At 41.0% G+C, this 21,078-nt stretch overlaps 1 protein-coding gene across 2 annotated transcripts in view; it reads left to right on the top strand.

Annotated features, from left to right (window-relative positions):
* The window catches only part of LOC146856433 (solute carrier family 26 member 10-like), a 335,814-nt gene that overhangs the window by 209,270 nt on the left and 105,466 nt on the right, over positions 1 to 21,078 (top strand). For both annotated transcript variants that reach the window (XM_085654582.1, XM_085654581.1), the window contains exons 11-14: positions 609 to 715; positions 12,533 to 12,602; positions 13,570 to 13,749; positions 15,455 to 15,515. In XM_085654582.1, coding sequence (XP_085510708.1) covers positions 609 to 715; positions 12,533 to 12,602; positions 13,570 to 13,749; positions 15,455 to 15,515 — 418 coding nt within the window. The remainder of the gene's footprint in view (positions 1 to 608; positions 716 to 12,532; positions 12,603 to 13,569; positions 13,750 to 15,454; positions 15,516 to 21,078) is intronic.

Below are 21,078 nucleotides of genomic sequence, written 5' to 3'. Positions count from 1 at the left end.
CCGCCAGAGTACGAGATGCTTTGTCGATCCCTTGGCGGTGCCTATTAAAAAAGCACCGCAATGGGAGTTTTTGCATGGCATGGACTCTGCAGTCCATGACATGCAGGAAAGGAGGTGCATGCACATGGGGACACAACATGTGCCCCCATGCATGCATGCCATACCCTGATTACACAGCGGGCCCTATAGGGCCCCCTCTGTTTCCTCACTGCCACAGGTTCACAGCCATTAAAACGGTGGCGGTGAGGAAACTCAGAATGCAGGTACTGCCTTTGACATTTCCATTGTGGAGCCTATTTGATAGGCACTGCCCTGGGAGTGTCAAGGGACCACCCGTCAGACAGGAGAAAACTCCTGATCTGGTGGGCAGTTCCTACATGGGTTTGGAGGTGCGGGTGGCCCGCTCCCACATCACCAAAGTCTTAATAAGGCCATGAGGGAGTAATTATGCTCAAAATTTGGTATGGCTGTGGCCCCTGTGGCTGATATGTGGACACCTCTGTGATGTGATCAGAGACAGGTGTAGGTTCCTCTAGACACGCGCTGGCGTCTTTCTCTCCTGGATCCATCCTTCAGTTCTGACGTTTGGAATTCCTCCCTTCTTTCAGGCGGTGTGGATCATCACCTGGCTGGCAGTGATTGTTCTGAATGTGGAGCTCGGGTTGGCAGTAGGTGTGCTGTTCTCCATGATGACCGTCATCTGCCGGACGCAGAGGTACAAAGCTGACAACCTGACTATATTTCAATAATTGTATTGCTCTTGAGACTGGTTCTAGGTCTAGGCTACTCTTGCAACGTTGTTCAATTTCAATTTCAAATATACTTGACATAAACAAAAATACAGCAAAATAACAAATTGCCAAAATCTCAAAGAAATGAACATCCCTTTAAAATCTCTTGAAAGTATCTAATTTTGCATTGCTGGGCTAACCTTTTTCAGAAATCTGAAACACTGTTATGATAGCATGGTCTCCAAATACATGGCCAGTGAAATAGCGCCCCAAATAGTGTGCCATGGCAGTATAACAATATAAAACAAATAGCTGCAAAATATTGGGTCATGAAGCCCGCAACAGTGTGTAAATTAAAAATTTGCAATTAAGAGGATAGTTGCACTATCCAGCTTAAATTACATCTGACAGCTCCTTTCACTAGTCGACTTTCCCGAGGACCGCAGAGACGTCTTTTCTACTCTCACAGGAAGACTGTGTTGATTAATATTCACCGCCTTGAAAAAGCCCACGGCCAATGGGCCACTAGGGCGAAACACGTGTCGGCTTTTGTTTTTCTCTTCACAATTTGAAATTTTTGCGCTTCTTTGATAAAAAGATAAATAAAAACAACACAAATGATCTTCATTCGAGCAATGTCTCTGATATTGATTATCCACTGACGTGGACCAATTAGGAAGGCACTACCCTCCATCGTTTTCTTAACCTTTGCACTATCCAGCTTAAATTGACAAATAATATACCAAGTGAAAATAGAGTTCAATATTTTCGAAATATGTAAGCAAAAATAGGTGCCAATCCGAAGGTAGGCATCATAAAGGCGTATGAATGCGAGATATTTTGCATTATTTACAAACATTCAAACATTCAACCATGATTAGTGTGCAAAACACCGAAAGAAGCAAACCAGAATAAAATACTCAGCATGGTGTAGTGTGCACCACATAGATAAGTGCAATCCTGAATGGCATGCTGAACTACAAATATATAATCATTTATTGTAAGCCAACTATCATCATGAACAGTGTGTTAATAATAATGTACACAATGAGATATGTTCCAAAAAAAAAATATATATATATAAGAAAAAGAAGAAAACATCTTAAAACTTGGCCTTTCGTACTGTCCACAAATTGACATTGATTATGTCAAAACGAGAGTGGATTTGTTCAAATTTGTCAGATCTTTAAAATTGAAAAAATACTTTGCAGTCGCCCCGAAAAAACCTACAACGCCTGCCTCTGCTTGTGTTCAAATGCAACATGAGAATCTGGATGTTGACGACATGAATCTTATGTTGGAATTGCATGATCTTGGCCATTTGGAAGCTTCCAACATTCAATCCAGTGACTCTCTGGATGTACCCAGCACCAGTGACCGAATGTCAATAGTGGCCTTCAAAGAAGGAATTGGCACGAACATTGAGACATTAACAGACTTCAAGCCGGTCTCCAAATTCACGCCTATTACAGCAAGGGATTCAGTGGATGTGTTCAACGAGCTGGTCACCAATGACATCAAAAGTCTATGTAAATCATTAAAGGCAAAGAAAAAATCACCTACTCAACAGTCTAAAGAGTATTATAACTTGGTTGATAAATTGAGTAAAAATAATGATTGCATTGTGCGTAATGCAGACAAGGGGGGCAATGTGGTTCTTTGGGGCAGGCAGCAGTACCTAACAGAGGCATACAAACAGCTCACAAATAGATCAAACTATGTTAAGGTAAAGGAAAATGTCATGGAAGAATGTTACTCTATGTACAATTCCTTATTGGGGGAGTGGAATCAACAAAGTCTGATCAGTAAGGATGAAATGTCCTTCCTAAAAATCACCTGCCCGACCACTCCAGTTTTATATCTAATTCCAAAAGTCCACAAAGATATCACAAACCCTCCAGGCCGTCCCATCATCTCGGCCATTGGGAGTGCATTTGAGCACACTTCCAAATTTGTCGATTCGTTCCTGTGTCCTCTTGTTAAACTCCTACCATCATTTATCCTTGATACAAGTGACTTTTTACGTAGGATCTATGATATTCCATGGGAAGATGATTTTTTATTACTTACCATAGATGCCACAACTTTATACACTAGTATCCGCCACAAAGATGGTTTAAATGCTTGTCGTCATTTCTTGGGTAACCGTCCCGCTAGGTTTTGGCACCATACCCAAATGATACTCAAAATGATTTCCATCTGTCTTGAGAATAATTTTTTTCTATTCAATGGCGAACTGTACCATCAAATATGCGGAACCGCGATGGGCACCTGCTTCGCCCCCAGCTATGCGAATTTGCATATGGGCTGGTGGGAGGAGCAGGTGGTCCAATCGCTATGGCAGGATGAGTGGCAAAATAATGTAATTCACTGGAGTCGTTACATTGACAACCTTTTTATCATTTGGAAAGGTACCAAAAAAAGCGCAGAGGAGTTTGTGAACAAACTCCAAACAAATGATTTAAATTTGAAACTGACCAGTGAAATAAGTGCTTGTGAGATCAACTTTTTAGATCTTACTGTATATGTTAGTGATGGTAAATTGCAGACCAAACTCTACCGCAAGGCCACGGATGGAAACACACTGCTACATGCTACTAGTTTTCATCCAGTGAAACTAGTCAGGAGTATCCCCTATGGGGAATGCCTCAGGGCTTTAAGTAATTGCAGCAAAGAACAGGATTTTGAAAAAGAACTATCCTGTTTGAAGTCTCGTTTTCAAGCAAGAGGTTACTCTGCAACATGTTTGAACCAAGCTGTCTTTAAAGTAAAACAAAGAACTAGAGAGCAGATACTGTTTAATAATGACAGTAAGTCAGCCAAACTATCCCAGCCAGAGCCTAATAAGTGTAGATTCATCACTTCATACAACAATCAACAAAATGAATTAAGAAACATCATCTACAAGCATTGGAATATCATTCGTAATGATCCTGTATTGGGTAAATCTATACAAAGACGACCACAGTTTACTTTCAGAAAAGCTAGATCTCTTCACCAAGCTCTAGTCAGCAACATGTTACCTAGTGAGACTAGGGTGAGACCGAATAGTGCATGGTTAATCAGAAAGGATGGTTTCATCAAATGCCTTAAATACAAAGCATGTAGTTTTGGTAAAAATACAACTAGTTTTCCAGTAGGCTTTGATCACAAGTCTGTACAACTAATAAAAGGGAAATTTTCCTGCAAACAGACTATGCAGTATACGTGCTTCAATGCCCTTGTGGGTTGAAATATGTAGGTTCTACCATCCTTCCTGTCCACAAAAGAGTGTCGCAACATTTGCGAGCCATTAAGAATGGGGGCAAATCCTACCCCGTGGCTCGTCATTTCGATCAATACCATACCAGAAGCGCTACAGGTCTCTCCTATTTTGTTATTGATGCCGTCCCTATTAACAGCAGGGGTGGCAATCGTGAGAGAAAACTACGCAAACTTGAATCTTGTTACATTATTAGACTCAATACAAAGATCCTGGATGGGTTAAATATGGAAGAAGATTTGCATACCCATTTATAGGCTCCTCCCTATCCCCTCCTTTTTTAAGGGTTTTTTTAGGTTTGGTTTTAAGATATTTGGACACTGTTATACTACAGACAATATGTGTTACACAGGTTTTAATTGTGTCATTCTATGTATATGCCCACTTGGGCTTTACTTTCATTCAATAACGAATTTTGATCATCATAATTCTGCTTGAACGCATTGGGTTTACTTAAACAATATTGGTCAAATTGTTTTCGGTTTTCAACCGGATCAGGCCACTTAATGACCACTTTGGTCGGCAATGAGGTTTAACATGTTTTACGAAGATGATTTTATTTTGACGCAAATAGTTGCAATGTAATTTTGTATTGTGACATAATGACATTTAAAATGAAATTTATCAAGAAATGAATTAGCTAGCATGCACTTTGGTATTTTACCTCTATTAGTGTTAACCTGTGCCTCACTATGAAAAAACTACAAGTCTGTTGTCCATTTTTATTGGTGTAGTTCACATGTGACTTAATCACATTCACGGATAAAAAAGCCACTGTAACTTTATTGGATTGCTAGTGAACAAGCCTGCAGGACAGGCGAAACGCGTCTAGCATTTTCAGCTGGCATTAAAACTTTGATTTTGCGCACAGACACGGCGTCGATTACTTTTGTTGGAAAAGTTTGGTGGAATATTGATGACCGTGATTGGGAGGTCATTACTTCGACGCGCCCTTTGGTTTGGAGGCAGCGGGTATTCCCATTCGCTTGTGGAGTATATATATATATATATATATATTACCTACTGGCGGTCGCCAGTAGGTAGTTATAGTTAGGACCACGTTTCCATAGGAAAACCTCAACATTCTATTTTGAATAACTTTGGCGCCGGTCGACGAATCCTCGCGAATTTCTCAAAATAGGTGGGGCGCTACGCTCCGCTCCTACCCTGAAAGTCTCGGGGGGATCCGTCAAGCGGGGGCTGAGATAAAAGGGGGGTCCCAAAACGCGTTTTTCCCATGCATTTTTCCATAGGACCTTTAGAACGAGCTACAGCCCGAACGGCTGAACAGAATTACTCAAAATTTGGCAGAGAGGTAGTCCCTAGGTCAAGGAAGTGCCTTTTGTAGGTTTGGTGTAAATCTGTTCAGTAGATTCTGAGAAAATAGCCTTTAAATCAATATATATATCTGAGCCCGCTTACGGTACGCTTACCGTACGCTTACGGTAAGCGTACGGTGGCGTGCGCGAGCGCGATTCTGATTGGCTCTTAGATCTTAGTAAACATTCGAATCGGCCGAAACCAGGAAGCGGCGGCCGCCATTTTGTGTATTTCACTCTGAAAAAAAAGAGTGAAAACAAGGAAAGGGGGCAATGAGGAGAGTTACAGACCCCCTAACATTTGTAAGGGGGTCAAAGAAGGACAGAAAAGTACAAAAAAAACATTTATTGATTTTAAAAAAAATCACGGGGTACGCGTACGGTAAGCTTACGGTAAGCGTACGGTAGAAAAAAAAAAAAAACATGAAAATCAGATTTAAGTGTTTAGATATTAGGGGGCTCTAAAAAGAGCCGTTGTGTTTATGAAATGATTTTTTAGTGGTACCTACAAGTAAGTACCGATGCAGAGTCTAAGGTTCAAGAGGAAGACTCTGTTCCCTTCATCATTGAAGTGCACACCATCTCCTCTATAAATGTCTTGCATGTCATAACGCAAGTTGTTGTGGTAAATGGCACCCATACCATAGTCACGGAGGAAAGCAGAAACAGATTTGTTGACGTGCTTTCTTGCTTTGTCATCGCACCGCGTGCCCACCGTGCGTGCACGGCACTAACTGCGTAAAGTGGGCGCGCGGTGCGCGAAGCGCACCGCGTGCTCACTGTGCGCGCACGGTGCGCGAAGCGCACCGTGCGCGCACGGAACGAACTGCGTTAAGTGGGCGCGCACGCCACGAATGGCGTAAAGTAACTTAGCATTTAAAAAACCGTACAAATTCACTGAAAAAACCATAGGTTTCACACACGTTATAGTTAGGAATTAGCATTTAAAAAACCTTGCAAATTCACTGAAAAAACCATAGGTTTCACACATGTTATAGTTAGCGGAAATTTTACTGATAAAAAAACAATGAAATTCCCCCGTTATAGTTAGTGCAGGCAACTATAACTCACGCGACCGCAATCTTCTGCTGATGACATATGTGTCTTTATGAAAAAAAAATATTTGTAATATATGTATAGCTAAAAATGTATGGAAGAAGACATGGGCAAATAAGTGTCTAAATACAGTATTAGCATCAGCAGAGGATTGCGGTCGCGTGAGTTATAGTTGCCTGCACTAACTATAACGGGGGAATTTCATTGGTTTTTTATCAGTAAAATTTCCGCTAACTATAACATGTGTGAAACCTATGGTTTTTTCAGTGAATATATATATAGTTATAGTTAGGACCGTGTTTCTATAAGAAATCTCAAAATTCTATTTTGAATAACTTTGGCGCCAGTTGACGAATCTTCACGAAATTTTCAAAACTAATGGGGCGCTCCGCTCTGCTACTACCCTGAAAGTCTCAGGGGGATTCATCAAGCGGGGGTCGAGAAAAAAGGGGGGTCCCAAAACGCGTTTTCCCCATGCATTTTCCCATAGGACCTTTAGTCTAAGGTACAGCCCGAACGGCTGAACAGAATTACTTGAAATTTGGCAGAGAGGTAGTCCTCAGGTCAGGGATGTGCCTTTTGCATATATGGAGTCAATCTAGTCAGTAGATACTGAGAAAATTGCAGTTAAAAGCACATACATATCTATAGCCGCGCACCGTGCGCGCACCGTGCGCGCACCCTAACGTGCGCGAGCGTAATTCTGATTGGTTGTTACATGTCAGTCAACGTTCGAATCGGTCGAAATCAGGAAGTGTCGGCTGCCATTTTGTTTGTTTTCAGTGCGAGAGTGGAAAAGGAAGGTGCCGAACGTGAAAAGGGGGCAGGGTAGAGAGTTCCTGACCCCCTAGCATTGGTCAGGGGGTCCCTGAAGGACCCCGAAGGTAGAAAAAAACACTTAATTTTTTTTTTTTTTAATCGCGGAGGTGCGCGCATGGTATGCGCATGGTGAAAAACTATTAAAAAAAATTACATTTTTTTAAAACGGTGTTTATTGAAAAAAAAATATATAAAAAAAATTATAATACATACATAACTTAGCATTTAAAAAACCGTACAAATTCACTGTCACACACGTTATAGTTAGGAATTAGCATTTAAAAAACCTTGCAAATTCACTTAAAAAACCATAGGTTTCACAGATGTTATAGTTAGGTGGATATTTCACTCGTAAAAAACCAATGAAATTCCCCCGTTATAGTTAGTTGAGATAACTATAACTCGCGCGACCGCCACTCTATCACAAGGATGATGTCATCAGTGATGTCATGAGTGATGCCACTGACCATGTCATGAGTGATGTAATATGTGACGTCATGAGCAGAGGATTGGGGGTGTGCGAGTTATAGCTATCTCAACTAACTATAACGGGGGAATTTCATTGGTTTTTTACGAGTGAAATATCCACCTAACTATAACATGTGTGAAACCTATGGTTTTTTAAGTGAATATATATATATATATATATACACATATACATACATACATATATATGTATATATAATCATTATTTTTAAACTCAGCCTTCACCCCGGAAGTTTATCTGGATGCTGCAAATACAGAAAAGAGAAAGGTAAAACAGTTATAGTGGATAATAAATACCAAAAGAATAAAAATATAAAGTTGAAAGGATAAAAATTCAAAAACAGAAACAAGAGTTCTCATAAAGTTACTCATTTAACAATACAGGAATTACTAATGTAAATAAATGTGTTTAGGAAGCTTAAAAAATAATAGAGAAAAAAAAAGTGTTCCAGAGTCGAGGTTCTGCTGTCAGAGAAAACTAAGTGGAAGCACATGTACGTTAAAAAAATGCAAGGCTATCTAGGCAAAGCATGTACCTTGCTTTTACTATTCCTACTCTCCAGAAGTTTTACTTCCAAATGCACGGAATAACGTGAAAATACTTAAATGTACATTTATTATTAGTGTGCCAATACAGTAAGTGATATGTAAACGAGACAAGAGCAAGAATAATGTGCAAATGCGGACATGCTATCTGTAATAGTTTTTGATTTAAGAATTTGCAATCATATATAGGCCCAAATTAATAAAGTTGCTGCACTGTGGTGCGTGGAGAGAGCAGAACTGTGCCGTAGCTACAAAGAAATGGTGTAGTTGTTCACTCCCTGCGTCAGCACACTTTGGGCTGCCTAGCGCAAACGCAGGCCATCTTACATCATAGTCCAAAGGTGAGTGCACTATGTTCAGGATGGTTTGTGTGCTGGAAGGGTTACTTTTGTGCACAGTACTTACTAGCATTTTCTTATTTGTAAGTATGCGTGCAGGATAAATATATTTTCCTTGCTACGCCAGCCTCAGGTAGGCACCCCATTTTGGCACACACCAATGTCTACAACTCTTTATTAATTTGGCTCTGTATCAAATTCCATTTGTAGATGAATGGAAATCCCTCCCAGTCGCAAAATAATGTAAGCCAATGCAATGCGATCCACTGTTTTCCTCTCTTCTTTTTTGCAGAGCAACGCAATCAACTTTGCTTTGCTTTGCTCTGCTTTGTTAATACCAAATTGGATTTTGCATCAGCCTTGCCTTTTGATGTGATGTCGTCTATAACTTGACATCAATTTATAGCTACTCCCAAACACACCAAGATACATATGCTGGATTTAGTCTGGACTTCAAATGTGGAATTACTCAATTTAATGCTGATTTACACGCTCCCCTAAGGAAAAGGTGTGTAATAAACTGTCCTAAACCAGCACCCTGAATTACTACTGAGCTAAATGAGGCCAAACATCAGTTACAGTTCATGGAGGCCAATTTGTGCAAAAATAATGAGGAAAATAAAGTAAAATTCAAAATAGGTCTGTCAGAATATAAATCCAAATTAAAGGGTCTGTCACAATATAAATCCAAATTAAAGCAAACTAAAAGGACCTATACTGTCAAACAATTCAGGAAGCTTCTAATAAAAAGAAACATTCAAGTTAATGAATGAACTTGCCTTGTCTAAAAGGGTGGCTAGTAACTTCAATCCTTCTCAAGAACTTTGTAATTTGTTTTGCATTTCTTTTATAGACAATAGTAATTAAAGAGAACATCATTAGTAAGGGTAATGATGGTGCACAATCTGAGGTGGATAACAATCCCCAGCACCTCACCTTTTTCTTAGCTACAATAGGTTTAAGGAAATTGATAACAAAGCCCAGGCCTGTATTACTATTGGACTTGATGTCCACCAGCACTCTTGGCAGACATATTCATGATTATTTGGACCCCTCTAATTAATTTTTTGAATCAGACTTTAGATCATGGACTTGTTCCAAAGGCTTTCAACAGTGTGGTGATTATTCCTTGGTTGAAAAACCTGGGAGATGATCCTACCATCTTAAAAAACGCCTGTCTCATATCATTGCTTCCTTACCCTTGAAGCCCATGCTGCCTGTGAAATTTGTAACCATCTGCAGAGTCTATTTAGTCCTGCTTTTATCCTGACCATAGTATTGAATAAGTCATCTTGTCAGTGGTGGATGATCTGATGTTGGCTTGGAATCAGGACTGATCTCATTGTTAGTGCTGTTGGATCTCCCCGCGCCTTATCTTATTAAACTGCATGTAGGCCGTGGGGAACCATGATACAGCACTAAAGTTTATTTCTGCATAAATTCGTTCCCTGCTGGCCGGTGGTTGTAGGTGGGAGTACTGTTTATGAATGCAGCATACTTAATAAAAAGACTTAAACCATAAATTGAATTGCATCCTTTTTAGAAGATTGGGTCGAAGCAGTACAGCTCAAACAATTCACAGCACAGGCCTTTCCTCTTAACTGCGGCACGTCTCAAGGATCCCCATCTGTATCAGAAAACGAATATATGAGTTAACTGCTGGATGCTGCAGATTAAACAGCTATGTAGACCACTCACAACTGCTTCTTCATTTAGACGGCTCACTGGCCGTTCAATCTGAATGCCAATACATCTTGCATTTTGTCTGGAATTGGATGAGCAATAACCACTTGAAAGTAAATGCCGACAAGAGGGAATTAATAATTCTTAACAACACAGCTGACCTTTGGCGTAACCTCTACTGGCCTATGGAAATGGTAGCACCCCCTGCACCAAAACCTGCATCTAAACGTCCGAGGGTCATTATAGATGGTTTACTCTAAGTGAAATATATGAGATGTTGCATCTAATTGCAATCATCTATTAAAGATGATAAAGAAGATAGCTGTTCCTCTTCCTATGGATGCTTTAAAATTACCATTATGGCAGTCATTACCACAATGCTTGACTACACTAATGCAATTTACTTTGGTCTCCCTAATAATGCCATTCGCCAACTTCAAGTTCAAAATGAGGCAGCGCTTGATTTTCATTTTGGCATGCAGTACGCATGAATCCTGTACATTTATTCTCTGTGCCACTCTAAACAAAAGGCAGCCATATGCAAATCAGTCTTGGTCCTACTCCAATAGGAACAGTCCATCACAAACTTCCCCGCCAGGTCCTTTTAGGACAAGACCACAAGCAACCCCAGCCCAGTTTAGCCTTCTTAGTGAGGTATAGCTCTAGATGCCATCACACTCTATAATTAAGTCATATGTTCTACATGGGACCGAGAGCCATGTTTATCACTGAATGCTTACAGGCTCCACCAGGCCCCAGTGCATTGCAGTAGATCAGTTTCCAAATGAATTATCACTGATGATTCCTTAAATTCTCTCATCAGCAGTTTCAACACATGTAGTTCAAAATAACGAGTGCAAGTGCCCACCGCCAGCAGCCACCTGAACAAATGAAGCATTGCCAATACCACCCATATGTGATAGTACTGACCAATTGTGGATTATACTTTTCAGACTGGGGAATAACCACAAGATTATTTTTGCATACTGATGCCCTCATAATTTCCTTACATTCTGGACCCAATCACATGCACATATGTAATTAGGGGTTTCCTGTACAGCTTAATCGAGATTATCACCTTTCTCATAAAGAGGGTTCGAGTAATATCGAAGGGTTTATTTGTAGTTTCCATATGTAGGCAATAGGTAACTTTACTTCCTTTAGCGATACTAATAGTATAAGGTCCATGTTCATTTGCACTTCACAAGAACATCATAAGCGGATTGCAAGCCTGAAATATTATGTCCATTTGTCCGTTGTCAGGGCTTCCTTCCAGGAAAAGTTTTATTCTCTGCACAAAACCCCAACATATTTAACAGATTACCTATTTACATAACCTGAAGATACATTAAGATACTTGAAGTAAAAACTTGGCTGATGGATAGGATGCTTGCAAAAGTCTCAGCAACTGGCAGTTGTCCAGGTCCACATTCCTGTCGATAGTTTTTTGCTTTTCATACAACTTTCAGACAGAGGCCAGTTATTTGCAAATCATACTTGATCCTACTGCAATAAGAACAGCCCAATGCCAGACTAGGTCCTCTCGGAATTACAGGCAACCCCAGACCAGTTTTGGTCTGTTTTGGCCTGGTCAATGAGGTATAGCTTGAGCTCTGAGGCACATCAAGCAAAGGTCACACGTCTGGAAATACCCATCGCATTTAGGACATCTCACTGAGGAAAAGCGCAAAGGTAATGGATGGAATGCTTGCAAAAGTCTCAAGCACTGCAATCACTCGGGCCGAACTCCAGTCCATCATGCCATTTTTGGACAGACCAGCCAAATGCAAATCATCCTTGGTCGAGTGTCCAATACGAATAGTCCAGTCCAAACTACTTCAACAGATCCACTCTGAAACAGAGCAAAAGCAACCACAGAACAGTGGATGATATTGATTCAAACATTCCGCTCGTCAGTGTTTTGTTTTCATCAGGGTGACTCCATAAGTTTAACGGGTGCATGAGGCGGGTCTTGCCGGGAGTAGCAGTGTTGGCAAAACCAATGGACTAGAAAGTGTCATATTGTAAATACCAGTGACTGAAATTAATTCAAGCATTCCAGCCTTAGTATATCTTAACTAGCTTACTATGAATTACTTTAGACCAGTAACATTGCTTTTATGTTTTTGTATGCACCTTAGTATAACGTAAATAGTTTACTAGCAGTAACATATCTTGTATATCTTTGTATGCATTATGATGTTTCCTCTCGTCTGTAAAATATGCTGCACCAATAATCTAGCTGCGTTTCCTTTGCAGCTCCACAAATATCCTGTTTTTGTTGTATTACAGGGTTGAATGTGCTGTTCTGGGAAGGGCAAGCAACACTGAAATCTACAGGCCAGTGCAGCAGAACGGAAAGGTGACTTGTGCTGATTATAAATGGGGGATCTGCTATGGTCTCAGGTTCTACTGCGTGCAAATACTCACTTTTGTATACGACTAGGCCAGTTGCAGATTATTTTAAAGAACTGATGGATTAGCAAAACAAATGTTAGCAAAAGCTTGCACCATCAAAGTCCTCTCATGTCACTATCTGCCAGTAGAGCCGAAGCATTCTTTGTAGTCCTACAGGACACAGGCTCTAACGTTCATTTTCGTCCATTCTCTCTAACTCTCCTAAACCACTTAAGCATCTAGGGGCAGGTTTACAAGCCCCCTGCACCACCAGTACATCACTTTTTGTGACGTACTGGAGGCGCATTTCACTTCTCCATATTTACAAGGCGAGGAAAAGCCACTGCGTGACTTTTCCTCTCCTTGTAAATATGGCCCCTACGCACGCAGCACTTTGCGTGGAAGGGGCGTTCCGTGGGTGTTGCTGGGAACGAGACACATTTCCAGATTTACGAGGAATCATAAATCTGGAAATGCGTGTCAATGCTACGCCTCCCCAGGAGAGGCGTAGCAAGACACAACGAGGAGAATATTTTCATTTCTCCTCTTTTTTTCCTCTTTCAATGCGTGTTGCTTTCTACAGCACGCATTGAAAGATGTAAATGCCTTTAGTGATTGGTTTTATGCAGGAAGGTGCCCCACGACGCAGGCATCCTTGCAACATGGTGCAAGGGTGCCTGCGCCGGCCCATGGCTGCAGTTTTTGCGCCTGTGCAGGGGAGAGGAATGCGACATATTATTGTACATATGTCGTATTTGTAAATATGTCGCATTCCTGTGCTTCGGAAGTGGCGCAGCCAAAGGGTTTGCAGTGCCATGCTGCGGCACTTCCTTGTAGATCTGCCCCCTAGTACATCTTATTTTGATGTCACAACAATTGATGTATAAGCGCATCTATGAGTGATTGATCCTTTCTTTACCATCTGCCTGCAGTGCTCTGAGATCCCAGGCCTGAAGATTCTGTCTTACAACGCCCCCGTGTACTACGGCAACAGGAACTTCTTCAAAGAAGCTGTGAGCAGCCTGTTGGGTTTAACCCAGGAGAAGATCAGAAAGCGGGAGAAGGCCCTAAAAGCCCTTGAGGAGGAGAGGGCTGCAGACATCAGCATAATTGTAAGACCCGGAACCCCTGAGAAGGTTTTTTAGATCGCACTGGTGTTGCTGTAATTCAGATGCTCCGCGGTCAATCACTGATGATGCCAGCGCTGCAATTTATTGAATGAGAAGAGTGCCAGGTACACTAAAGCTGAATGATTTGAAGAGAAATCACACATGCCTGATATGTGACTTAGCCCAATTAACAGTAATTAATCCCAATAGAAAGGCAAATAAGACTTTTAGAGCCCACCCCAATTATGCACAACATATATAGACAATGAAGCCTGTTGTCTCTTTCTGCTTCTTGTCCCTGATTCACACTGTTACTGAACCTAGAATGTAGACAAACAGCAGTAGTGCACACATACATGCTAAGAATTCTCATTGGCTGAGAGATCCTCAGCATTCTTTATTGGATACTAATTTGAATGGTTCTATGTGAAGGTAAAGAAGGCCAAAGCCAAGAAAACGTTTAACAGGACCCCAAAATCAAGACACCAATATTACAAAATCATGGCCTGATTTAGAAGTTATTCCGTCATAAACGTGATGGATAACCCATCCTCGTTTTTACAAGTGGATTATATCCAATGCAACTTGCAATATGGTAGATGGGATATCCGTCACCTTTGTGACAGTGTACCAACAAACCAAACTCTAAGCCAGGCCTCTTAGTTTCTTTCTATTGAAAGTGTTCAAAATATGAACTCTTAATAACAAGCACAATAACTGTGATGACAGATAAAATTACATAAGTTATAATTACAATTTTTCAGTACTTTTTTGCCACCATTTGTTTCGTTTTTTGGGAGGAGGAACCGTTTAATGCTCTTTTCTCCACAGCAACGCCACCCCTTCAAGCTTCACTTCTTTGCCCTGTGTTCTAAATTTCGGGCTTTTTTTCAGCAAGTAAACCTAAACATCCTCTCAACCCTCTTCCCTGCCCCCAATCCCAAAACCTCTTTGTATTGTCTCATTTGACCCTAACCCAATGTAAACTATCTTTAATTATTTTTATAAGACCATTCAATGTACTGAAACACAGCTCTCTTTACACAGGTCTGCATCACTAACGATCACCAATAATCAGCATTCTACAATGTTGCTTGGTTTGATGATGTCAGCTGAGGTTTTGATACATATTGTGACTTAATTCACTGAATGGATGCCTTAAAAAAATGTTTTTTCCTCTTTTACATTTTGCTATAGTGTAAATTAATTTTGTTACTATATTTTTTTATTAAAACGGCTTGTAATAATATATTGCAGATTATCAGGCAATATAGCAGCAATGATGTAGTTTATTGTACTATGAAGAAATGTCTCCTCTATCTCCAATGTGTAATATTTTACTTTATTTTTCCACTGTGAAAATGATAGCTATGGGTTTTCTTTGTGTTTTCGTTGGTATAGGTTTCCTGATTTATTATAAGAAATTTTCACATATTGCTAATGTGTATTTGTTTTGGAAGAAATCACCCTTTTTCCATTGTAAATTTTAGTTGGAAAAGAAATGTTAATCAATTTGTCTCAAGACCATTAATTAAATTTTCCACATATTCACCTATTATTATCACTTTACTTACTTTGTTTTAATGTCAAACTTTAGCCTCAGAAATAGCCCAGTTCAAAATGGCCGTTGTATTATTGCGTGAATGATGTTGAAGATGCATGTTCCAACTACCTCTCGTAGGGGATTTATTGTTTTCTCTCTCTGCAGGAAAATGGAATAGCCAATCCAGTGTACCTTCCAGACAGAGACGTCTTGGACTCAGATTCAGGTACTCATTATGCATCTATTGGTGTATTTTCTTATGCAGTATCATTCCTCCAGCTAGGAGAAACAACAAAAAGACTGTCCACCTGCAGACCACAACAGCAAACCAGACTTGACTTTAAGGAAGAAACGAGCATTTTAAAAGTTTACGCCTTTTGATCTTTATTTCTCCAAGCAGATCTTATCACATGCTTATTCGAGACGGTATACATGGTGCTCATTTGCATAATGCAAAGCTGGCTAAGATAGTGTAGTTAGTGGAGTAGCCTGTGACTCATGGGCCTTCATACCAGCAGTGAATCTAGGCGGCTCAGCCGGTATTAACATATTGCTGTAAATGAGGTGCAGCCTCACCCCATCGCACACCTGGGCTCGGTGTCACTGCACCTGCTACACTAATGTAATTTACTGGTCTCCAAGTTGCTAATCCTACTCGTCTTTCCTTCTCGCCTCCCTGTCTCCACCCCAACCTCTCATTTCCTTTATCAATTTAATGTTCTGCACCCTTCCTCAGTCTCTATCTTACCCCTCTTCTGTCTCTCACTCATCCTCATCTCTTTCCTCCTGTCCCTCCTTATTTCTGGTTTCTTTCTCTTCCTTTTCCTTGCCCACTTTGCTCATCCTTTTCTCCTTTCTCTTTCTCACTCAAACGTATTATCTTCTTTCTGTCCGTTTCCTGCCCTCTTACCCATTCTTTCACCCTGTCCTTTAGTTTCATCCCTTTTCTCTTTCATCTTTATTGTTTTCTTATCCTCTACTCCCTCGATGCAACTTCTCCTGAAAAGTGAACAGTAAAGCTCCTGGCGTGCACTGTATCTAAACAAAAATAAGAGCATGCAGCTGCCAACATCAGCTAGTGCATGGCAAACTGGGCCTGCTCCTACCTCTGGCCCCCAGTGCATTGCTCGGGCTGCACCTATGGTAGCTACCCCCCAGAAAGCAGTCACAATGACTTTCTGAGTTGCTTCTGATTATTGGACCTGCTGAAAATATAACTATAACCTCTATGTGCTACATCAGCACTTTTTGAGAAAGATCTTTGCTATTCCTTGACAAATACTACCATGGGGGCATAATGGTGTCTTTCAGCATAACCTGGCATAGTATTAACAATTGAAAGTCATCTGGTGCATGGCCTACGACATCAGCATCCACAACTTTCCACCTACAACTTTCGGTTTCCAAATTTGGTTTTAAAGGTAGTATGATAGCCAGTTTCTTTTCTGAGAAATGCATTTCTAGATTTCAAAGTATGTGTTAAGAAAGACAGGACAGTGGTTAAGCATCTGTGCAACAGATCTTTGATTCTGAGCATCCTACTTAAGCTGCTGATGAGTATAAGGGACAATCTTTGAGAAGTCCACAGGTCAGGTCTTAGATACACATTCCTTTCCCCACCCTCCCCCATACATTTGGGGCTAGAAAGTCACAGAATGTTATGGCAAACCAACTTTCATAGTGGCGATTAACGGGATTGCAAGATTTTTGGGAGTAACATGTGAGAATCGGTGCTTCTGTGCCAATTCCCATAGGTTTTTTTCTAGTTTTTTACATGGAGATATCGCCATGTCAAAAACAGCAACTTGTAAATTCCTCTGGATCCAGTAACATTAGGGCCACTTGGAATTGTGGCCTAAATAGAGGTAATTTTGAACAGATGCATCTTCTGTGCACTGAAGAGATGCAGTTGAGATTGAATTTCTTGAAGGGTAGTCGTACAGTATTTCCTGCATGTGAGCACTCTTTCATTCTCTGTTTCTACAAAACAGTAGAGGATTTCTGATACAGAGTCTATGTTAAGAAGGGAAAGTCTGCTTTACTTAATCGGAAATTTTCATAAATTCATCTAAGATTAGTAGGAGGGTCTAACAAAAGGTTTAGCAGAGCAAAAAACCTACACAGCTATTGGCATTAATAGCAAACTACCTAAAGTAAATTACAACATTATAGAGAACTTACCAATGCTGAAGTGCTAAAAAACAAAAGTATTACAAGCCACAGTATATCAGAGACAAATCCTATTCCAATTTGTAATTAAAACGTTTAAAAATTGGTAACACTATTGCTTTTAATATCAGGGAGAATCACTCAGTTGTTGTTTTAGATGACATAAGTTAGAATCTCGGCAAGGCAGACTCAGCCACCCAGACTCAGCCACCCATCCTTTTGAAATCAATAAAGTGAGAACCATAAATTGTCTAATAGTAACACCTGTTATTTACAGTGCTTAGAAACAGAGAAGTGAATATAAACCGGTATATACAATCATTACTAGACATCCATCTCCATTCCATACTATTCAACTAGATCCACAGAAATCATCTTTGACTTTCTTCAACGCAAACCCTCAGGAGGAAAATGTCGTTATGCCCCCAATATATGTGCCTCATTCATTTTGAAGGGCTCTATGACATTGATTACTCTAGGCCACACTGAATAAGAGCCATAGCCTTTAGGATCCAAGTATATACTCTGCTTGTGGATTCACCTTGCATGAAAAAAGTCTTCTCCTTCCTGACCAGTAACATAACCACCTTAATTCCCCCTTCTGTACCTGATCCCACAATGCTTTTTCATGTGGCTACAACACATCAGCCTGCCCTTGAAGTATTGAGCAAAAGGCCAGATTTATATCTTGGCAGGGAGAGAACATTAGTTGCCACGGCAATGGAGTTCACTCCCTGCCAAGAATATGGTCCACCCGCCAGATTCAAATTCAGGTGGACCATAGTTTGATGACTCCATACGCATTGTGGTCAAACTTCTCCAATGGCCCGACAGAGTAAGGTCCATTAGAGGTTTAGCTATATGTCCATCAGTCTAATTTAACTGGGTGGACATGTAGCCATTTTCTGGCAGTAAAGGGCACTGAAAAGTGCTCAATGCCTCACTCACCGTGGGAGGAAACTCCCTCGTAACTTTGATGTACAGCTTCGTTATGTTTGAGTGGGGCAGTCCGGCAAAGTTAAAATGCATTGGAAGAAACTGTGGTGATTGTGGTTGCTCTCAATGCTTGAATTGTCCGCTGGGCCACTTGATATTTATAATTTGGCGGGTGGAAACCTGTTCAAGCGATGGAGTAATTTACTCCGACACCCTGGTGGAGCACAGGCCATCTGCCAAATTATAAATCAGACCCTAACTGAGGGACCTCTGGATTCCTATTTCAGAGCTGAGCCAAGACGCTATTCAGGAGACTTCTTGAAATCAAACCTTTCAATATATCACTTGATCACTTGCCTAAATTCACCATGCTGAACACTTTAGTATTACAATAAAAAATGTGGCTCAGGCACAGGAATCTAGCTGCTGGTGACTGTATATTGTGAACACTGTGCTCTGATGTCTGCACAAAAAAACACAAACATGACACTAATATATCAGAAGATTGCAACCCACCATTTTTTCAAATTACCTAAATAAATGACCACACAAATAATTTCTGGACACAAAATGTGTTCATTTGGGTCACGTGTTTCCCTGTACTGGAACAACACTTTCTCCAGATGCACAATTGGTCTGTATAAACCAGTGGAGTGTAACTTTTTTTTAAAGTGGGCCAGGTTATTGCTTTTTCTCCAGTCACTGAGCCAGAGAGAGCACCAAAGGAGAAGAGCTGATTTAACATAAAGAATTGATGTCATGTAACATTTTACTATAGGGACATCACAGGAAGTGGTATCATGGAATATGCAGTGAAATGGCTCGAGAAAACTTAACATAAAACAATATGCATTCCAGAATCATAATAGTGGTAATAAATCACAAATACGAAAACTTGACTAAAATAGGAACAAATAATGGTTGTCATTTTGTTTCAGGAACAGGACAACTGAATACATTTCTTACACTGTCTCATCTCAACCTCCTCAAGGTGCATATTAAATGTAGAACAAAAGGAAGTGCAACAACCTGGAAGGATAAAGGTTATGGTTATTTTTTGACATTGAAACCAGAGAATCTGATTTCTAATCTCAATTTGATCACACTATTTCACATGTACAAAGTGCTTTCGCTGCCTGGGGCTTACATAAATTATATTTCAACACTGCCTTGCTAAACATTACATGACAAAAAATGAGCATGTTATTCACTGCTTTAAAACATACACCCAACCAAGAAACAACCTACATATTATCATCAAAATGTTAGCATCCTGGTCCTCTATTCATCACCAGCCTCCTGGTTCTCCTCCTAGTCCTCCTTTTTTTCCTCCAACCCTTGGTCCCCCTCCTCCTGGCATAGTCGTTCTTACTCTCATCTAGGGGTGGGTGGTAAATTCCCCTCCACGGGTGGAGTTTTGCCACTCTGTGCTCTGCTTGGAACGCGGAGTTTGGCAAACACTTTGCCAGTGGAGTAGAGTTTACTGGTGCGCACACACCTAGTCTCAGCAATCCAGCAGTGGGGGACTTACTTGTGGCAACATTAGGGGTTTTCGGCCCCCAACGACCCTCAGCAGCCAAGGGGACTTCATCCCTCAACTACTAGTGTGTCAGAAGGCCCCTTTGCAGAATGGTTGAGAAAGGGGACGAGGCCTCCGATGACATCTCTGAAATCGCGCTGTGGGAGACTTACTTGTGGCAATAATAGGTGTTCTTGGCCCCAATGACCCTCAGCAGCCAAGGGGACTTCATCAGGGGTGGCCGAGCAATACTCTGCCCTCTCACGGAACTCTGCGGAATTTGGTGTTGTTTTTCGGCAACTCCATGGAATTCCGCAGAGTTAAACTCCGCGAACTCCACCCAGGCCTACTCTCATCCTCCTTTGTCAAGTCCTCATGGTTTTGTTCTGAGTTCTGGCCCTGTTCTTGGTCCTACAGAGCTGATCCCACTGATCTTTGTCCTCCTGGTACATCTCCTCCTAGTCACACTCATCCTCCTGCTGATCCTCCTCATTCGGGTCCTTCTTTTCCTGTTCCCAGACCTCCTCCACATCCTTTTTGCTTGTCTACTGGTCTTCCTCTTCGTCCTTTGTCTTTTCTTCCTCCTGGTTCTCCTTATTTTTTTAACCCATCTTTATTGAATCTTGACTGTGTTTACTACAGCAGAGATGACAAGTATCATCAATAAACAAATAAATTGCAGTTATGCCCGGTTCCAGGCATAACAGTTATTCCAGGATTTCAAAATGGCATGAATATGCATAACTAATATTACACAAATCCAACTGTGAGCCTATAAACCCATATTGAATACAAACAGCACTTGTGTGTTGTAGCCCTAATTGTGGACCACTTACAGCGGGCAGTGATAGGACCACTTTGTGACTTTAACGTGGGTTCTGTAGAGTCAGTGCATCAACAACCCCAACTGTATTATATGCACTTGCGTGATGCGGGGTATAGTGGGGAAGGGGAAGTATACCTTTGTGGGGAGATGCTATCGGGAAGGAACTCACTATGTCAAGTCATTCAGAGCTCTTATCTTCTCCAGGGGTTCCCTGGAAGGCGGAGAGCAGTTCATCCCACGCAGCTGTGATGGGATACCTTTTCAATCCGCGTATTTCCTTGCTTTGTAGCGCAGCAGCCTCCGCCATACCCCACTGGACAGTCACTCTCTGTCAGTGTG

This window comes from Triturus cristatus, chromosome 4_1 (genome assembly GCF_964204655.1).
Source record: "Triturus cristatus chromosome 4_1, aTriCri1.1, whole genome shotgun sequence".
Classification (NCBI taxonomy): Eukaryota; Metazoa; Chordata; class Amphibia; order Caudata; family Salamandridae; genus Triturus; species Triturus cristatus.
Note: the sequence above shows the minus strand (reverse complement) of the source record. Positions and strands in the feature narration are given on the sequence as shown.